This window comes from Protobothrops mucrosquamatus, unplaced genomic scaffold (genome assembly GCF_001527695.2).
Source record: "Protobothrops mucrosquamatus isolate PMUCROS unplaced genomic scaffold, P.Mucros_1.0 scaffold1, whole genome shotgun sequence".
NCBI lineage: Eukaryota > Metazoa > Chordata > Lepidosauria > Squamata > Viperidae > Protobothrops > Protobothrops mucrosquamatus.
Genome location: NW_015386388.1, coordinates 1487891 through 1505929, shown reverse-complemented (window position 1 = coordinate 1505929; position 18039 = coordinate 1487891). Strand labels below are relative to the sequence as shown.

At 40.3% G+C, this 18039-nt stretch overlaps 1 protein-coding gene across 1 annotated transcript in view; it reads left to right on the top strand.

Annotated features, from left to right (window-relative positions):
* The window catches only part of UBTF (upstream binding transcription factor), a 40690-nt gene that overhangs the window by 20390 nt on the left and 2261 nt on the right, over positions 1 to 18039 (top strand). The window contains exons 11-20 of the mRNA XM_015832237.1: positions 2674 to 2715; positions 4085 to 4198; positions 4832 to 4987; positions 8501 to 8656; positions 9248 to 9358; positions 10084 to 10172; positions 11033 to 11222; positions 13050 to 13097; positions 14492 to 14560; positions 15526 to 15672. Of these exons, the coding sequence (XP_015687723.1) occupies positions 2674 to 2715; positions 4085 to 4198; positions 4832 to 4987; positions 8501 to 8656; positions 9248 to 9358; positions 10084 to 10172; positions 11033 to 11222; positions 13050 to 13097; positions 14492 to 14560; positions 15526 to 15672 (1122 nt within the window). The remainder of the gene's footprint in view (positions 1 to 2673; positions 2716 to 4084; positions 4199 to 4831; positions 4988 to 8500; positions 8657 to 9247; positions 9359 to 10083; positions 10173 to 11032; positions 11223 to 13049; positions 13098 to 14491; positions 14561 to 15525; positions 15673 to 18039) is intronic.

The following is an 18039-nucleotide window of genomic DNA, read 5'->3' as shown; positions in this document are numbered from 1 at the left end:
GGGAATTTTGCCTGTACATAGACGTAAGAGATTCTGAGGACCAAAAACATGCTGCTAGCTTTCTGAGTCTGCCTTCTACTATAGAATGAGAGTGCAATCCAGTTTTCTCCATAATAAAATCATCTCCTTTGGTTCCTCATAAAAACTGGGTACTTTCTCTACCCTTATTCACCATTGAATTAAATAATTAAGAGTGCAAACAGAAGTCAGTTGCTTAATTTGGCCATTTTAATATATATTTATCAGAATGTGTTTATTTCAGTTAATACCTATTTGGCTTTAATTATCCGATATCAATTATGATTTTCTTAGACTTCATTTCGGCCTTTTTTAATTGACATAGAATTGAATGTGGTTCCTTGTTTAAACCTGAGCACACTGAAACCTCAAATAGTAGTCGATTTATGATAAAGGAAAAGGACTGATGTAGAACAGCTGAAGCAAGGAATTGTTTAACAAATATTCAACAGATTCTTTCCTGTGCGTTCAGAATCTCCTCCATCCACTAGACCAGGGGTGTCAAACTCGCAATGTCATGTGACGTGTCGCTACTTTTTTCCCATTGCTAGCAATGGGGTGGGCGTGGTTTCGGCATGATGCATCCGGCCCGCAGGCCAGCAGTTTGACACCCCTGCATTAGACCCATAGCATCCTCTGTGAATTTGATACTAATAATTGCAGTGGTGATAGTATAGCTCTTTCTAGCCCATTTTAAATTCCCAGGAAGGGCAAAAGTCACAAAGGATGACTTGATCATCCAAGCAGGCTGTTCATAACGTCATTTGATATAAGCTGAAACACATCTCAGCATTAGTCGATTGACTCTATACCTATGAGCTTCTCTATCTCTGCTATACTTGTAAAATTTAAATTGGAACAATATGTTGAATGTATTATAGCCGAGGCTCTATCTCTCTGTCCTTGTCTTTGTCTCTCTCTCTGGGCTGGATTAGCCAAAGAGAGTGTAGATGCAGTGATCAAAACCTCACTTTTCTTATCATTACCTAGTTGTTGTAACAGTAATGCAAGCTCCCCCTCCCAATCCATCTGGCAAAAATGACCTTGGTTCCCATGGGACATTAAATTGTTTAGACTAGCAAAATTCCTCTGCACCCCTTCCCATCTTTGTGGCAACCTAGAATGAACTAGATGGCTGCAGCCGGGTTCATCGCAGAGTTGACTATAGTATTACTTTTTAATTGTCATCAGGCATCCCTCTCTTTGCTCTTTGCTCTCTTAGTTCAGTAATTTCATTTAGCTTCATTCCTTAAGTATAGATGAACCCTACCTTTTTCAGAAATAAATAAAAAAAGCAGGAGCATTACCTCTGATACATATATACACACCTATGATATACACATTTTCTTCAAAAAAATAAGAAAGCATATACATATAAGACTGTGTGTGTGAGACAGAGCAACAGGATTGAAAACTTGGGTATATAACCATCACACTTTGTATCTCCAATAAAGAAATATCCCAAAGACACCAGGAAATTATCACAATATTTTTGCTTCCCAAGGCAGACCTGCAGAAACGACTAGTAATTCACAAATGAAAGAACAATTGGTAGTCTGATTATGACAGGGAAGTGAAAGCTGGTAGGTGTGCCCTTATAAACCATTCTGTGATCTTGGGGCAATCTTCTGTCTTAATTCTGCCAAATATTTCTGGCTGGACAAGGCACATGACTTGTCATGGAGGATTTGAAAATTACAAAGCATATTAGACAAGGCAGTCTCCATGTGGATTTCAAGGTCCTCATGTTTGTAAGCTGTGGGAATCACCCAAGCTACTTCTCAATTAATTTATGGAGTATGAAGGCTGATGGGTAAATATTGTTGCTGGTGTGCTAATAGAATCTTAACCCTATTTCAAGTGCTCATTATTAAACATAAATATTCATAATTGGCTGATTTGGGGATGGAATAGCTGAGAAGAAAGTTGAAATCTGGTGGATATCAGTCAGGTCCATTGCACCCTTCCAGGGTCACATTTGGAGTGAAGGTCGACTTCCAGTAACCAACCAGCATATAACAGTAGCGCTCTTGAGAAGGAGCGTTTCTCTTTTGCTACAAGATTTAATTCAATTAAGAAAGACTAGTAGATATAATAGCCCCTATCTTTCTAAAGTTCCTGTTTCTTAGTTGCTTTCCCAGACTCTCTTTGATTCTTACAATTCTTATGTTTAAAGCTCATCCATACATATTTGATACAAATAAAGCATCAATGAAATAATTGAGGGTTAGAGTAAAGACCAAGCTCTTTATCTTAAAAGGTCCAACTATATAATTTAAAGAATGTCATTGGGAATAGTTGCCACCCCATGTACACTTACCATCATATACATGTTAAAATAGGACGGTGACATGGTGTCCAAAAAATGCTTAGCACTACAATTCCCAGAATACTTCGTAATTAGCTATGCTAGATCAGTAAATGGAAATACATACCCAGAATACCTGGAGGACATCATTCAAGTGTCAGTTAAATATTTGGACCCAAATCGAGTAATTCATTAAAATTTCTAGAAACAAATATCTTACAAAATTGTAAGAATCAAGAGAATCAATTTGTTTAGAGAGACAACGCAGGGATGGAAATAGGAAAAGGAGATGGGGACCATATGGCATATCCAACAAACTAATTTTATCTTGATATTTTCCTTTGTAGAAAAAGAAAGATTATGAAATTGAGCTTTTGCGTTTCCTGGAGGTGAGTATGACCCACAGCACACCAATACACATGTCCAACTATCTCCAATTAAATGAATTAAACTTAGAAAAAGCTTGACATTGGTTACATCATAATCACTACAACTATTCATTGATCTCAATTTGGCATAGGATGGGAGAATAATCCACTGTTTTCTTGAACTCTTCAGAGTTAAGTTGTTTTTAATTGTTATGGGACTTTGAGGCAGCAGGCTGCCCAGAAAATGATCAGCACCTATGTTGCTGTCATCCTGTTTCTTTAAGTCCTCTCTCCATCATTGGCTATAAAAGCTGTTCTGAGAGACAGCTGGGTATGGGAGAGAGGTGTTTATGGCTGGAAGTGAAGCAATCTGAAGCAGATAATTCTTTAGTAGCAGTACTCACCTGGAGTAGGAGGATTCATAAGGGGTAGTGGTTGAAGTGGCAGTAGGAGTAGTAGAAGTGTGGAAGGATGAGGTAGTAGTGAGTAGGTAATAGCTATGAACACTTCTTTATTGTCTAGAACCTATTGTCTCTTCGATTTTTGGAGCCCACTAAATTGGACATAGTTAAAAAAAAATCCTTGAGAAAGGACCACAGTGACAGAGCTCAAATCACTGGCCAAAACAGAATTTTTCTTCTTTAGCAAGGAGAAATGAGTTGTTAATTTGCAGTTGTGTTTATGCCACTCTTATTTCTTCAAAATATTTGAGCTTGTATTTCAAAATGCAGGCTAGCAGTCTCCATATGTTACATGCCAATCTGTATGATTTGGGTGGATCACACTAGATTTTTTGAAAAAAAAATGTTGGACAAATTTCTATATGTTGGAACCTCAGTCATACAAAACATCCTGAAAAAGATTGTGAGTAGTATACACAAGATTGCATTCATGTTTTCTGTCCCTTCAGCATATTTTACAAGTTTTTCAGTGATTTTCAGAGGAGCATTCTAATTCCAAGGCGGGGGAAAACAGGTAAAAGATTATGACAATGTAGATGTTGTACAAGTAGTTCTTGTTTAATGACCATAGCTGGGGCTGGCAACTCACTCATTAAGCAAAGTGGTTGCTAAGTAAAATCAGAGCTGGGCTTACAATCTTACTTCAGCTTTCCTTTGCTTTATAGACCTGCAAATGCAGACATTGGTCACAAAGGTATTTTTTTATCATTGCCCTAACTGAATGGTTGCTGACTGAGGCAGTCACTAAACAAGGACTACCTGTATTACTAGGGTAGTATCTTCTTGGGAAGCTATTCTTCTCAGAAGAAAATGAATAGGCAGATGTAGAGATTTCTGTTGATACTGAAATGGTTATCATATTTGCTAGTCAGAAAAAATGAAAAATACCTCTATACCCCTTTTATTTTTTAAATGCCATTATCTTTTAGAGCCTGCCTGAAGAAGAACAACAGAGGGTTTTGGGAGAGGAAAAAATGCTGGGAATAAATAAGAAAGGTGCCACCAGCCCTGCCTCTAAGAAATCATCACCAGATGCCAGCAAGGTGGGTGACCTACCCATATATTGTGGATATGAATGTACCTTTACGTAGAAACAGAGAAATTAATTTGATATTTAAACCAGCCTCAAGACTTCATTTAAATGGCTGCTGGACTTGCTTTAAAAATTTTATTACTAACTATGATGCCACCATTCTCCAAACAGTTTGGCAAACCTGGAGAAAACTTATTTAATATATCATCTCCATTTTAATCTAGTAATTGTTAATCAGTTAAATTAAATATGTGCTTAAAAGTCTTTAACAGAGGAACTTTTTGAGATATTGGATGTATGAAATTATTGATTTTTAATTATCAATATCATGTTATATTCAAATACTCGTCTTTAAAAAGCTTTTTTTCTTTTTCTTTCATTTTTCATTGCATTAAGGCAACTAAACAAAAATTGTTTTAACTTACAGCTCACCAATTAAAATTTGATCTCACTGATATAAATGTCTTCCTCTATTGATTAATGACGTAAGATGCTAATCAATTAATCTAGTAAATGAAGTTTGCAGATCTAAAATTAAATTTCTCCTTTTACTATTTTTTATTTGGTCTTTCCATAATTCAAACAAACAAAAAAGATAAATGCAAAATTCCACAACCACAAGTCCCTTTGTGCTCTTTAACAGGGAGGTTCTGAAAAACCCAAACGACCCGTTTCTGCTATGTTTATCTTCTCGGAGGAGAAACGCAAGCAGCTGCAGGAAGAGCGACCCGAACTATCAGAGAGTGAACTGGCACGGTTGCTGGCACGGATGTGGAATGATCTTTCAGAGAAAAAAAAGGTTGTTTAATCAATGATGCACATTCTCCTAATTATCTTTTGGGGTGGAGGTGTGGGAAACATGCGTTCCTGGATATCTTAGTCACGTGGATTTTTTACTGACCCTCATCCTCACCCTTAAAAAAAAATAGGAAAGGAAAAACCTGCTAGAAACCTGCAGTAGGTTCTGGGATTTTCCAGAACCGTGAATACCAAGCTCCGTCATAGTCTGGACGCTGCTACCATTCCATCTTGTGTTACCTCTCTTATTATCCATCCATCCCTAGTTGGGTGTTGTATATGGAGCCAGACCTTGACATTACCTTCATGTTGAAAAAATGGGGCCAGTCAGAGCCTATTAGGTATTCAGTAATCGCCATTTCCCAGGAGATCTGTGACTATTAAATAGAGAAGTCTTGAGGCTTGGTTTAGAAGCCTGAGAAGGGGTGTGTGTGGGACTGTGGGGAAATTGTACATGCACCTTGATTGCCACTTAGAAAGTTGAATTTGAGAGGGATGAGACAGAGTTGATATCGTTTAGGTACAGCATGTGCATCAGAGGCTGGATTGGGGTAAAGACAGGGCTATTTATCAAACTACTTGGTCTGTACACTCATCTCTAAGCTGAAAAGCATTTTTACGCAAGGAAGTCCCAAATGAAAAGTAGGATGATTTTTTTAAAAATTTGCTTTATTTAAGCTTATAGACTCAAGCCTTTGAGTCAATGTTAACTCCTGGCAACTGCCTGGATGAATCCCTCTAGTGTTTGTTCAAGATTTTGGAAATGGTTTGCCACTGCCTCCTTCCTAGAGCTGGGATATTCATCCTTTTTTTTTTTTCTTATTTCAAAATCCATGTCATTTTAGGGAGAGGATTTTGGTGGGAATAAGCATCGCTTGTAAACTTCATTAAAATTAGCTTTGTACCCTAACAGGGCTTTTCAACCAGTGGTACGGGTACCACCTGTGGCACATTGGCACCTGGCAGGTGGTACGCGACCATCCTAGAAAAGTGGTAGCGGGGGAGGGGAATGAGCTGAACCGGTGGCAGCACCACATAAGCCTGAGCGAGAGATGGCTGGAGCTGCAGGGCTGTCAGGGCTCAGCAGAAGCGCCAGGCTCCAGCTGGAGCTCGGCGCTGATCCTGGCGCTTCTGAGCCCAGAAGAAGCACCAATCAGCTGGAATGTTGCAGCATCTCCAGTGTCTTGTGATTTACATTCAGATGCTTGGCAACTGATTCATATTTATGATGGTCACTGTGTCCCAGGGTAATGTGAAGTGACCAAAACCTGCTGCAACCACCCAGCAGATGGGGGGAATAAAAACCAAACACCCCCCCCCACCCCACCTCCGCTGCCAATCCTCAACAGAAATGCTCACAACAATGAAAACCTCAGACAGGAGGAAGAGCGCTGCCGGGTGGGCAGGCAGGTGTTTTGCTCGGCTGTGCCTTGGGGAGCACTTTTTTCAGTGCCATTGTAACTTCAAACAGTCATTAAGCGAACTGTTGTAAGTCGAGGACTACCTGTACTTTATCACTTTTTTCCTTTTTTTTTTTTTACTCATCAAGTTTTTGACACCTTGCTAGGCGACTAGTGGTACTCAGATATTGCCATATCCTAAAAGTGGTACAGTGGGTGAAAAGGTTGAAAAGCCCTGCCCTAGAAGCATATGGGGGGGGGGGGAAGAAAGTGAATGAAGTTTTGGAAATTTCTAGGAAGCTGGATCCTGATTGGCCTAGCCCACATCTCCAATATGCATATAATCTGGGTTTTTTAAAATTATTTCATTATATCTCACTGTTTTGCTTTATAGAAGCACACCAATATAAAGCATAAAGTGCATAAAACCAGAACAACTAAAAGTGATACAGGTTCAACTTAAACCACAATTAGGATCAGAATTTCTACTGCTAAGCAGGCTGGTAGTTAAATAAACCACATCTGATTCTACAACTGTTTTTTTTTTTTTGTCACAGTTGTTAAGCTGACCCTTATTGACCTTGCTCATGGGAAACAGGCTTAGAAGATTGCAAATAGTGATCATATATGACTGAGATACTGCAACCATCATAAATACATGTTGGTTACCAAACACCCAGTTCTTCTATAAGGAGAATAAAAGCATGTGTCCATTTAAATTAGTGTTGCCTTTCTAGGTAACAGTATTTTAAATAAAAGCTTATCAGTTCCTGGTCTGTCATTAGCATATTTTCAGGTTTCAAACAAATAATTTAAAAGCAGAAAGTCTTTGAAAGATAGCAGTTAGAAGTGTTTTCTTTGTTAAGAGGTAAAAGTTCAACTTTTACCTCTTAACAAAGAAAAAATAAAATATGTTGTAAAACAAATTAGAATGTCTTATCTTATAAATAATATAATAATAAATCTAAATTCCTCGTTCACTGAAACTTAGATTTGGCTACACCTTTTCAGCAAATGAAGAAAAGTAGCAGGGTTCACACATATTCTAATTACTTTGAAACCTATGCTCTATTGTTTTCCTGGGAAAAAAATCAAAACATGAAATACAGTCATAAAACTATTAACATACATTTATACTTGTTCCTTTAAGTATTTAAATAAAAGCATCTTTATATTCTAGTAAATTATTCTTGGAAAATTCATGAAGATTTGGGGGGGATGACAAAGACTACATACATAAAAGTTATTCTTGTCCTGTAGATAATCTCTTTTCCCATAGAGGATTTTAAGTGAGGCCTCACCAATTATTTATAATAAGTTATTTAAGTAAAAAAAAAGTGAAAGGGGCTATACTTATAAATCATGTTTTTTCCTTGCAGAATTTTAATTCTGTAGAAATATATGTAGATATCTAATTTCCATGTGTGTTTTTAATGCATGGTTTGTATAATTCAAGCCTCCATCCAGCTGTCTTTTTTTAAAGCACATGCTGTGTTTTTAATTTTGAAGCACTTTCACGAATTCACTGAAGTAGGGTTTAGACTTAGAATCATGGTGCTGGATCATAAAAAATAAATTCATTATTCTTTTTTGTCAACTAACTATCTATTTAGAAGCGGAGTTGTTGATGTCCTGGGTAGAATGTATTTTTGTTAGTGCTATTGGCAAACACAATATTCTCAATTTGACTACAACAGTAGTATTTATCTAACTGTGTGGAATTGTACCTGCATTATATTGTTTTTCATAGTCTCAGTTGTTTCAGATTATCTTTAGGTATGTTATTGGATTAATGCAAGCTTACATGGAGAAATTGGGTTTGGTTTTTAGGCCCCAGTGCTGCTGGGTCAAATCAACTCTAATGTGGAACGTTCCCAATACAGCAGTATCCTGCCTGGATAGTTAGCCATGGTGAATAAACCAAATCATCTGCTCTCGTTTTCTTTTTTTGGAACTAGTTTAAGATACTTTAATCCCAAGTTTCTGTAAAACACTTTCTTTTTCAGAGCTTAATTACATTGGGGTTTAGTCAGCCAACTTTTTTTATGTTTGACTAGCCAGTGAATCTTAGTTAACTCATAGATTTTGGCTGTTCTTGCTCTTTCCTTATCTAGGCCAAATATAAAGCTCGTGAGGCTGCCCTAAAAGCTCAGACAGAGAAAAAGCATGGTTCCGACAAGGAAGATCGTGGCAAACTTCCTGAGTCACCCAAGACTGCTGAGGAGATCTGGCAGCAAAGTGTTATAGGAGATTATCTTGCCCGCTTTAAGGTAAAGTGAGAAAAAAGACAGGCATGGTCATAATAGGAAACATCTTCATAGCCTTGAGATTTCCTCCACAATTCTTCTCTAAGATTTTATCAAGTCTGGTTCTGTTCAGTTTGATTTTGGAGGGGACATCTGTCTAGATCAAAAGAAGCAGTATGAATCCCCTTTCCTGCCCATATTGTGCACGCTAGGGCAAAACTACAAAACACGTATGCCTTCCTTTATTAATTTTCCCAGTTTCCAATTCTAGCTTCACACATGCATACACAAATACACCTTTTCCTCCTTCTGACAACTCCTTCAAGGTGGATAATTACTGCCAGGTGCCTTATAAATAGTGGAAAGAACTTGTGGGAGGAAGGGATGCTGGAGTGGGGACTTAAAATGAAGATGGAGAGGAAGCATAGCAGAGGAGAAGACAGAGGAAATACTTGGAGTGAGGAAGAAAAAGTGAATGTGCTAAGTGATTGGGTTCCGTGAACAGAAAGACACATGTTCTATTTTTGTTTTGAAATGGTTGGAACCACACCTTTGGAATTATTCTGCAGTTTATTGAGTCCATATAGTTTTATAATACTCCTTCTTTTAACTCAGAATGACAGGGGAAAAGCCCTAAAGGCCATGGAAACTACCTGGAATAATATGGAGAAAAAAGAAAAACTTATGTGGATTAAGAAAGCAGCGGAAGATCAAAAACGATATGAGGTATGAGGCACTAATTATACTGTATTAGAGCAAGCATGCATGTATCTGTCCTTTCTTTAGGAATGTAGGAAACTGACAGAGTTGAGATGTTCATTATCCCATTTGTTAAGCAGTGATATCTGAGAGGACTTAGGAAACATACTCTCTGGAACAACATTTTTTCTGTGGTCTGTCTCCCCCCCCCCCCCCCCGATCTTGTTTAAAGCAGCCCTTAAAATCAGGGTCTTCCCCCAGATCTCAGATTAGACTGCACATCGGGTCACATGTGTGTATAGTTTTCAGAATGGATTGTTTTTTGTTCTAGACCCTTGTAATTTTTTTTACTTGTATCATTTTTAGTATGGAATTTAGGCAACCATTAGTATGGAGTTGAGCAACCTTATAAATAAATCTGGCATTGAACAAAGTTCTTTGTCTTCATTTAAAAAAACCCCATTAATCAGATTTCTAGCTGCAGGCAAATATATTTGAAAATATGTTGGAAATATTCCTGTTCCTATTAAACAGGTTGTTAAATGGCTGAATAATAGTAAGCATTACCTACCCAAAGTGTCAAAATTGTTTATTTGACCCAAACTTTTAATTTTTAGTATTGTGTATTAAAAGTTATGGTTTAAAGGATAAGCAGAGCTAACTATTCCTTCCTCGTTGAAAACTCAAATATTTTATTAAAAACTCAAGAAAAAGGAAAGGACAGCTATTTATTCTCTTTTTCCTTTTTGTAGCGAGAACTGAGTGAGATGAGGGCACCACCATGTTCAACAAATGCCTCTAAGAAGATGAAATTCCAGGGAGAGCCAAAGAAACCCCCCATGTAAGTGTTGGCTTAATAAGATACATAAATGTGAGGTTGTCTGAATTCAGAAGAACCTTTATAGCTTGGCTGATCAGTACTTTTAGAGTATTAATCCACTCTTTGGGGGTGGAATACGCTTTTTCCTGTTGCTTTGTTTCATTTATAAGATACAAGTTTACTATTCAATAAACTTCTCAAAACTTTAAAAGAAACTTAAGACTAAAATTGTATTGAAGTTCAAGTATATTGTATGCATACGCACTACTCCACCCTGCACAATCTCATACAATCTAGCCAAACAGCAGAATAAAAGGGCCTAATTTACAAACATGTAGTAAAGCAAAATAAGAATTATAATCTCGTGAAACCTCTTAATGTCTTTCATGAAAGGAAGGAAAAACATGTTTAAACAAGAATCTGGAAATTGTGTCAAAGTATTGTTGCATCTCACTTTATTTTTCTTTTCCTGTTCCTGTTTTGAGTTTGTAAAATCGTTGTAAGGACTTTGGGAGGTGGGCAGATAGATGTTTTGCATACTTTGTGGGAATCATACCACTGAAAGTTAACTCTTTTAAGTGTCAGGAAATGGAACAGATGAAAGAGATGTTGCGTAATTGGAACTAAGCTTGCCATTATTATAACAATGATCCCAGCCACTAATTACCTATATGGTTTCATTTTTTTATCTACAAAGCCCTACCTTTGCTAACATTGCTAATGGGTCTAGAGTGTGATAGCCAAGAATATCTCCCAGTATTAATTCCCAATGATTTATGAGATTGTTAAAAATGAATTAACCTGTTCTGAATAGTATTGTTCCACTGAATTGAAAAATAAGTTAGAGTAATAAGACAGTTTCCCTAACTTGTGTACACCAGGAATGGATATCAGAAATTTTCTCAGGAGTTGCTTTCAAACGGTGAACTCAACCACCTTCCTCTGAAGGAGCGGATGGTAGAGATTGGGAGCCGCTGGCAACGGATCTCTCAGAGCCAAAAGGATCAATATAAAAAGTTGGCTGAAGAACAGCAGAAACAGTACAAAGTGCACCTGGACATGTGGCTAAAGGTGGGTTCTGAAGTGGGAAAAGGAAGAGTGTAGGTAACATATCATTGATAAATTACAATAAAATACAGACGCAATAAAAAAAAAGTCCTCTGCGAATTTAAATGAAGTTGTCCTTTCTATCTATGAAATACAGTGAAGAGAAAAAGTATTTGATCCCCTGCCGATTTTGTACGTTTGCCCACTGACAAAGAAATGATCAGTCTATAATTTTAATGGTAGGTTTATTTTAACAGTGAGAGACAGAATAATAACAAAAAATCCAGAAAAACACATTTCAAAAAAGTTATAAATTGATTTGCATTTTAATGAATGAAATAAGTATTTGACCCCTTCGCAAAACATGACTTAGTACTTGGTGGTAAAACCTTTGTTGGCAATCACAGGGGTCAGATGTTTCTTGCAGTTGGCCACCAGGTTTGCACACATCTCAGGAGGGATTTTGTCCCACACCTCTTTGCAGATCCTCTCCAAGTTATTAAGGTTTCAAGGTAGATGTTTGGAAGTTCGAACCTTCAGCTCCCTCCACAGATTTTTCTGTGGGAATAAGGTCTGGAGACTGGCTAGGCCACTCCAGGACCTTAATGTGCTTCTTCTTGAGCCATTCCTTTGTTGCCTTGGCCGTGTGTTTTGGGTCATTGCCATGCTGGAATACCCATCCATGACCCATTTTCAATACCCTGGCTGAGGGAAGGAGGTTCTCCCCCAAGATTTGACAGTAATATTTTTCCTGTCCCCTTAGCAGAAAAACACCCCCAAAGCATAATGTTTCCATCTCTGTGTTTGACGGTGGGGATAGTGTTCTTGGGGTCATAGGCAGCATTCCTCCTCCTCCTAATGCGGCGAGTTGAACTGATGCCAAAGAGCTCAATTTTGATCTCATTTGACCACAACACTTTCACCCAGTTCTCCTCTGAATCATTCAGATGCTCATTGGCAAACTTCAGATGGGCCTGTGCTTTCTTGAGCAAGGGGACCTTGCAGTCCTTCACAGAGTAGTGTGTTACCAATTGTTTTCTTGGTGACTATGGTCCCAGCTGCCTTGAGATCATTGACAAGATCCTCCTGTGTAGTTCTGGCCTGATTCCTCACTGTTCTTATGATCATTGAAAATCCATGGGGTGAGATGGAACCCCAGACCGAGGGAGATTGATAGTTATTTTGTGTTTCTTCCATTTGCGAATAATCGCACGAACTGTTGTCATCTTCTCACCAAGCTGCTTGGCGATAGTCTTGTAGCCCATTCCCGCCTTGTGTAGGTCTACAATCTTGTCCCTGACATCCTTGGACAGCTCTTTTGTCTTGGCCGTGGTGGAGAGTTTGGAATTTGATTGATTAATTGCTTCTGTGGGCAGGTGTCTTTTATACAGGTTAACAAGTTTAGATTAGGAGCACTTCCTTTAAGAGAGTGCTTCTAATCTCAGCTCGTTACCTGTATAAAAGACACCTGGGAGCCAGAAATCTTGCTGATTGATAGGGGATCAAATACTTATTTCACTCATTAAAATGCAAATCAATTTATAACTTTTTTGAAATCCGTTTTTCTGGATTTTTTGTTGTTGTTATTCTGTCTCTCACTGTTAAAATAAACCTGTATCTAAAATTATAGACTAATCATTTCTTTGTCAGTGGGCAAATGTACAAAATCAGCAGGGGATCAAATACTTCCCCCCCCCCCCACTGTACTGCTCTCCATTATCAGTGACACAAAGTTATGTGTCCCTTGTGACCTTTAATTCAGATTTCTCAAGTCACCTTCATTCTCAACTGTCCTGCTTCACCAATTGTCTTTTAATCTTGGTTTTCTATTCTCATCTTTTTTTTTTACAGACCTTATCACCGCAAGAGAGAGCTGCCTACAAAGAGCATACCTCCAGTGTTAGTATTTTACAAGTATTTGTGAAGGGAGATTTACATCTCTGTTGTGTTGAAAAGGATGTTTCTGGAACTTTTTGCATGAAATGAAACATAGCTTGGAAGGGGCTGTAGCTCTGAAAGGAAGGTGGCATTGTCTGCCAGGCATTTCAGGATCCATATTGTGCAGCAAATTATTGATATAAAGGAATATGAGGGGGTGAATGTTTTCAGAGTTAATAGGGTTTTAGGTTCATGATATGCTGTCATTGGGGGTAGCAATACTGAAGTGGCTACTATTGGAACTGCACACTAGAATACAAACAGAATGTGTGACCATTGCAACTTCATCCACTTGAAACTTTTTAGTCCCCAAGTATATGTGCTCAGGGCTGGCATGAAGCTTTAATTAGAAGATGGTGCTTTTTAAAGCACTTTAATTGCTTTGAATTTTCATGCTGAAGATAAAGGGGAAGTTTTGTTAGACAACAAATAAATTGTCCAGGAATTCTAACCATATATATGTTTAGTTTACCCTTCTCAAGCTGATGCCTTCTAGAGATGATACAGGACAACTTCCATCATCAGCAGAAATGCAGTCAAGTTGGGGAAGACCAAATTAGGTGATATATGTGCTGGCTGCCTTTCACCTGCATGTTCACCAGAGGCTACTACATCAGGATAGAATAAAAGTTAGCAAAAACTACTGTACAGAGGCTGTAACGTGAGAGAATGTGGTCTGGGTACAACTGTTTAGAAATTGCTGGCTTAATAACCAAAATGAAAGAAGCAGGTATGCAATCAATTTTCAGATATTTAAAATGAAATTCAAGGGAAATTGGTGATAGTGGTATGTCAGGAGTGGACAAATTATAGTCTTCGGATCCTATTTTATGGCTCTTACAGGCCCCTTCTGACCCTTACTGCTGAATCTGGTGATATAACTGCATGCCATTTAGGGCTAGAAAACAGATAAAAACTGAGATGTACCCCAAAATAGACACATCACTATGCTAAAACAAAGAAAACCACCAAAATATGTCTCCCCAGGAGCAATCTCAATCACATGGCAGTCCTTTGTCTGCCCCAAAGTATTAAAAGTAATCCTTGGCCAATTCTGCAGTAAAGGATAAATGTTCTTTCTCCTGGGGAGAAAGAAGAATTCTCTAGCTGAACATTATCTTTGGGTGGAATGGTGAAGTTAGTTTTGTCTTCAAGGCTTTTTCACTTTACCTATTTTGGCATCAGATTCCACAGTGCCATTATATTCAGAGGTAAGTTTGAGAGTCACAGGCTATAAATAAGTAAGAGTAAAAGATGTAGCCAAGGGAAATTGTGCTTCCTTTAGGCTGATTTGTGAAAGGAGTACAATCTCCCATGTTGATTGTCTCTCTTACCTTCCACTTCTATCTCATCAGAAACGTAAGAATATGGGAAAGATGCGGGGCCCAAATCCAAAAATGAAACCTTCAGTGCAAGCCAAATCAGTAAGTATCTTAATAGTGCCATGTCTCTGTTACGCAGCTATTATTACCTGGTGAAAAATTCCAAACAAAGAATTCCTGAGATCAGCTGGTATTTTCAAAATAGTAACGGAATCCTAAAAACAATGTAAAATCCAGAAACTATGTACCTAATAATTGATTGTTTGGGATGGGGCGGGTGGTTTCAGCAGAAATAAGAGCAGAACAATATTTCTACAGTTGATGGATCTTCTAGCTAATCCTTGTGCCATAGTCGCTATGATCCAAGCTGAACTTCCTTTTTATCTTTTTTCTTAGAGATATAATCTTCCAGAAGTGTGCAATGTTCATATCCAAAGTGGGAACATTGCTTCAGATCTAGAGTACTTTGCAGCTCTTTAAAAAAACCTGTGTCTTCTCCTGATCTTTCAAGACAGCTATGTAGTTCTAGGAAAATGGAGTGATAAGTGATAAGCCTGTGGTTGTACCCATTTGCTACCTTCATAACTCAAAACCATATTTTCTTGGGATAAGGCAGCTATTATGGAAGAAAAGGTGTGGCACACTAGATCCAAAGCACCTTTCCTATTTTGGATCTTATTACAACGGTTTTAAATTTTCCCATTAGCTCTCTTTCTGCCAATCAGCAATAAGGGAAAAATTGTCCGTTGCAGCCATAGGTCAATGATGTTATTTGCTAAGTGCCTTGGAATGCTTGCCTGCTTATTTGAATCAAATTTAAGTTGCAGTCCCATCAGGTAAGCTCAATTAAAGAGAAAGTTAAAATTTGTTTTATATTACTCCCATTACCATAGTAATGAAAAAATTATGACTCTGCATATATTTACCATTAACTATGCACTAAGGCATTCTATTTTAGAAATGGGAATATGTTTGTCTGCTTTAGATTTAATTCATTGTGGGCCTCATGAATATCTGCCCTTCAGTTGAAAACTAATTTCCTTTTAATCTACTCTCTATATCCACAGGAATCTGAGGAAGAGGATGAAGATGACGATGAGGATGACGAGGATGAAGAGGAAGATGAAGAGGATGATGAGAATGCTGATTCCTCTGAGGAGGGAGGAGACTCTTCAGATTCAAGTAGTGAAGAGGAAAGTGAAGATGGGGAAGAGGTAAGGCTCTGCTTATCCCCAAGAACCTCAGACAGTGTGGCTCCTTCAAAGTACCACAGCATGATCTCCTTCAGAATAGAGCAGTTTCTACTTCCAACAAAGCATCACGGCAGTGGGAATTTCTTTTAAATTCCTCTTAGTGAAATATAACTGAAATATTCCAGAAAGCCATAGTTTAAAAAATGGTTTATTTTTTGAAAGATATTTCTCAGATAATACCCAGTAAAAGCTTAAACTATTTTAAGATGAAGTTGAAAAAAGTCACTTCAAACGTTTTTGGCAAATTTAGCTGTAAGAATGGCAAGTTTTAGGGCAGTGATTCCTTACTGGCTCAACTTTGTCTACTAATGAGTGGTCCCATTAACAAATAGTTATCAGAATAACAATGATAGAATAGTAAGAACTAAAACACTTTATACTGGGCATTTGGAGTAATGTTTGTAAAGTCTTAATAGTGCTTGTGAACATTGATGAGAAAGCTTTCCCTCATACTGAGCAGCAATAGTTGGTCCCCTATTACCTAGAACAGTGGTGGCGAACCTTTTAGAGACCGAGTGCCCAAACCGCAACCCAAAACCCATTTATTTATCGCTGCATGCCAGGTGGGCGTGGCCTCAGTGGTCACAGCTGACTGGGTGGGGTGAGGCGAGGAGAGGCAGGGCGAGTGTGTCAATTGCCACGGGGCAAGGCAAAGCAGGGGCTGGAACAGCTGCTGTGTGACACCATCAGCCCACACACACACACACGCCAGCGAGCCCAGTGTCCATTAGCAGCCACAGCCTCCTACATCATGGCAGCCCCATCGGCGTGAGCGGAGACGGCCCTGGGACAGCCGGAAAGGAGCCCTCACCTGGTGCGGGTCCTCTCTACAGGGTGGCTCTGACGGGGGCAGCGGCTGCTGCTGCTCTGACTGGTCAGCCTTGCAGGAAAGCAGAAGGGGCAGCTGGTGCGCGAATCTGTTGCCTTGTCGGGCTGCTAGTGAGCAGCCGAGGCGGCTCCAGACTCCCGGCTGCCCCTCCACCTCCTCCTGCTTCCCTGCATGGCTGACCGGTCAGAGCAGCAGCAGAAGCCACTCCCATCAGATCCGTCGAGTGGATGCACCCAGGCCGGGCAAGGGCTTCCTCCCCCCCACAAATCGGCGAGAAGTAAAATCTCTCTTATTACGGCTTAGTTCACAACCAAACCCAGCTCATGTGCCTTTGCTCAGGAGGAGCAACTTATGGTTGTGAACTAAGCCGTAATAAGAGAGGTTTTACTTCTCGCCAATTTATGGGGGGGGAGCCCTTGCCCGGCCTGGGCGCATCCACTCGATGGATCTGATGGGGGTGGCTTCTGCTGCTGCTCTGACCGCTCAGCCATGCAGGGAAGCAGGAGGAGGTGGAGGGGCAGCCAGGGGTCTGGAGCCGCCTCAGCTGCTCACTAGCAGTCCGACGAGGCAGCAGATTCGTGCACCAGCTGTCCCTTCTGCTTCCCTGCACTGCTGACCGGTCAGAGCAGCAACAGAAGCCACCCCCGTCAGATCCGTCGAGTGGATGCGCCCAGGCCGGGCAAAGGCTTTGTTCCAGCTATCCCAGAGCGATTTCCGCCCGCATCGATGAGGCTCTGTGGCCAGTCCACCATTATGCAGGACAGCCAGCATGCTGTGGCTGCTGACAGACACCGTCGGCCCCCATACGCTCGCTGGCTTCTGGGGGGGGGGGGTCGATAGTGTCAGGCAGCAGATCCGGAAGCGAAGCTCTGCCGACCATCGCGCTGGCAGCGGGGGAAGGCAGGATCTGGCATGCAGGCACCCTTTGCCACTGCTGCCACACATTGTCCCACGTGCGCCTCCAGGCGGGATGGGGAGGGCGTCTGCCACAGCTCACCTTCCCCCGCCACTTCCCCCACCAGTGCAAGGATGGTCAGTACAGCTTTGCTTCCAGATCTGCGGCCGGCCGGGCTTGATGATGCAGGGATCACCGCCACCACCTCCTCCTGCTTCTCTGTGTGGTTGGCCAGTCAAGGGGCTGAGAGCAGCAGCTGCCGTCCCCGTCAGAGTCACCCTGTAGACAGGACCCGCACCAGATGAGGGCTCCTTTACGGCCGTTCCGGGGCCATCTCTGCTCACGCCAATGGGGCTGCACTGCGGAAGGGAGATGGCGGCTCTGATTTCACTCACTCTCCCGCCAAAACTGCTCCTTTTATACGTTTCCTCACCCCACCCAGCTCTTGCAGCTATTCCCGGACTGCGCATGCGCAGAGAGGGGGAGGAGCCCAGAAATGGCGTGCGTGCCCACAGGGACGGCTCTGCGTGCCGCCTCTGGCACGCGTGCCATAGGTTCGCCACCACTGACCTAGAATGAGACAGCCTAATGGAAGCCAGATGTT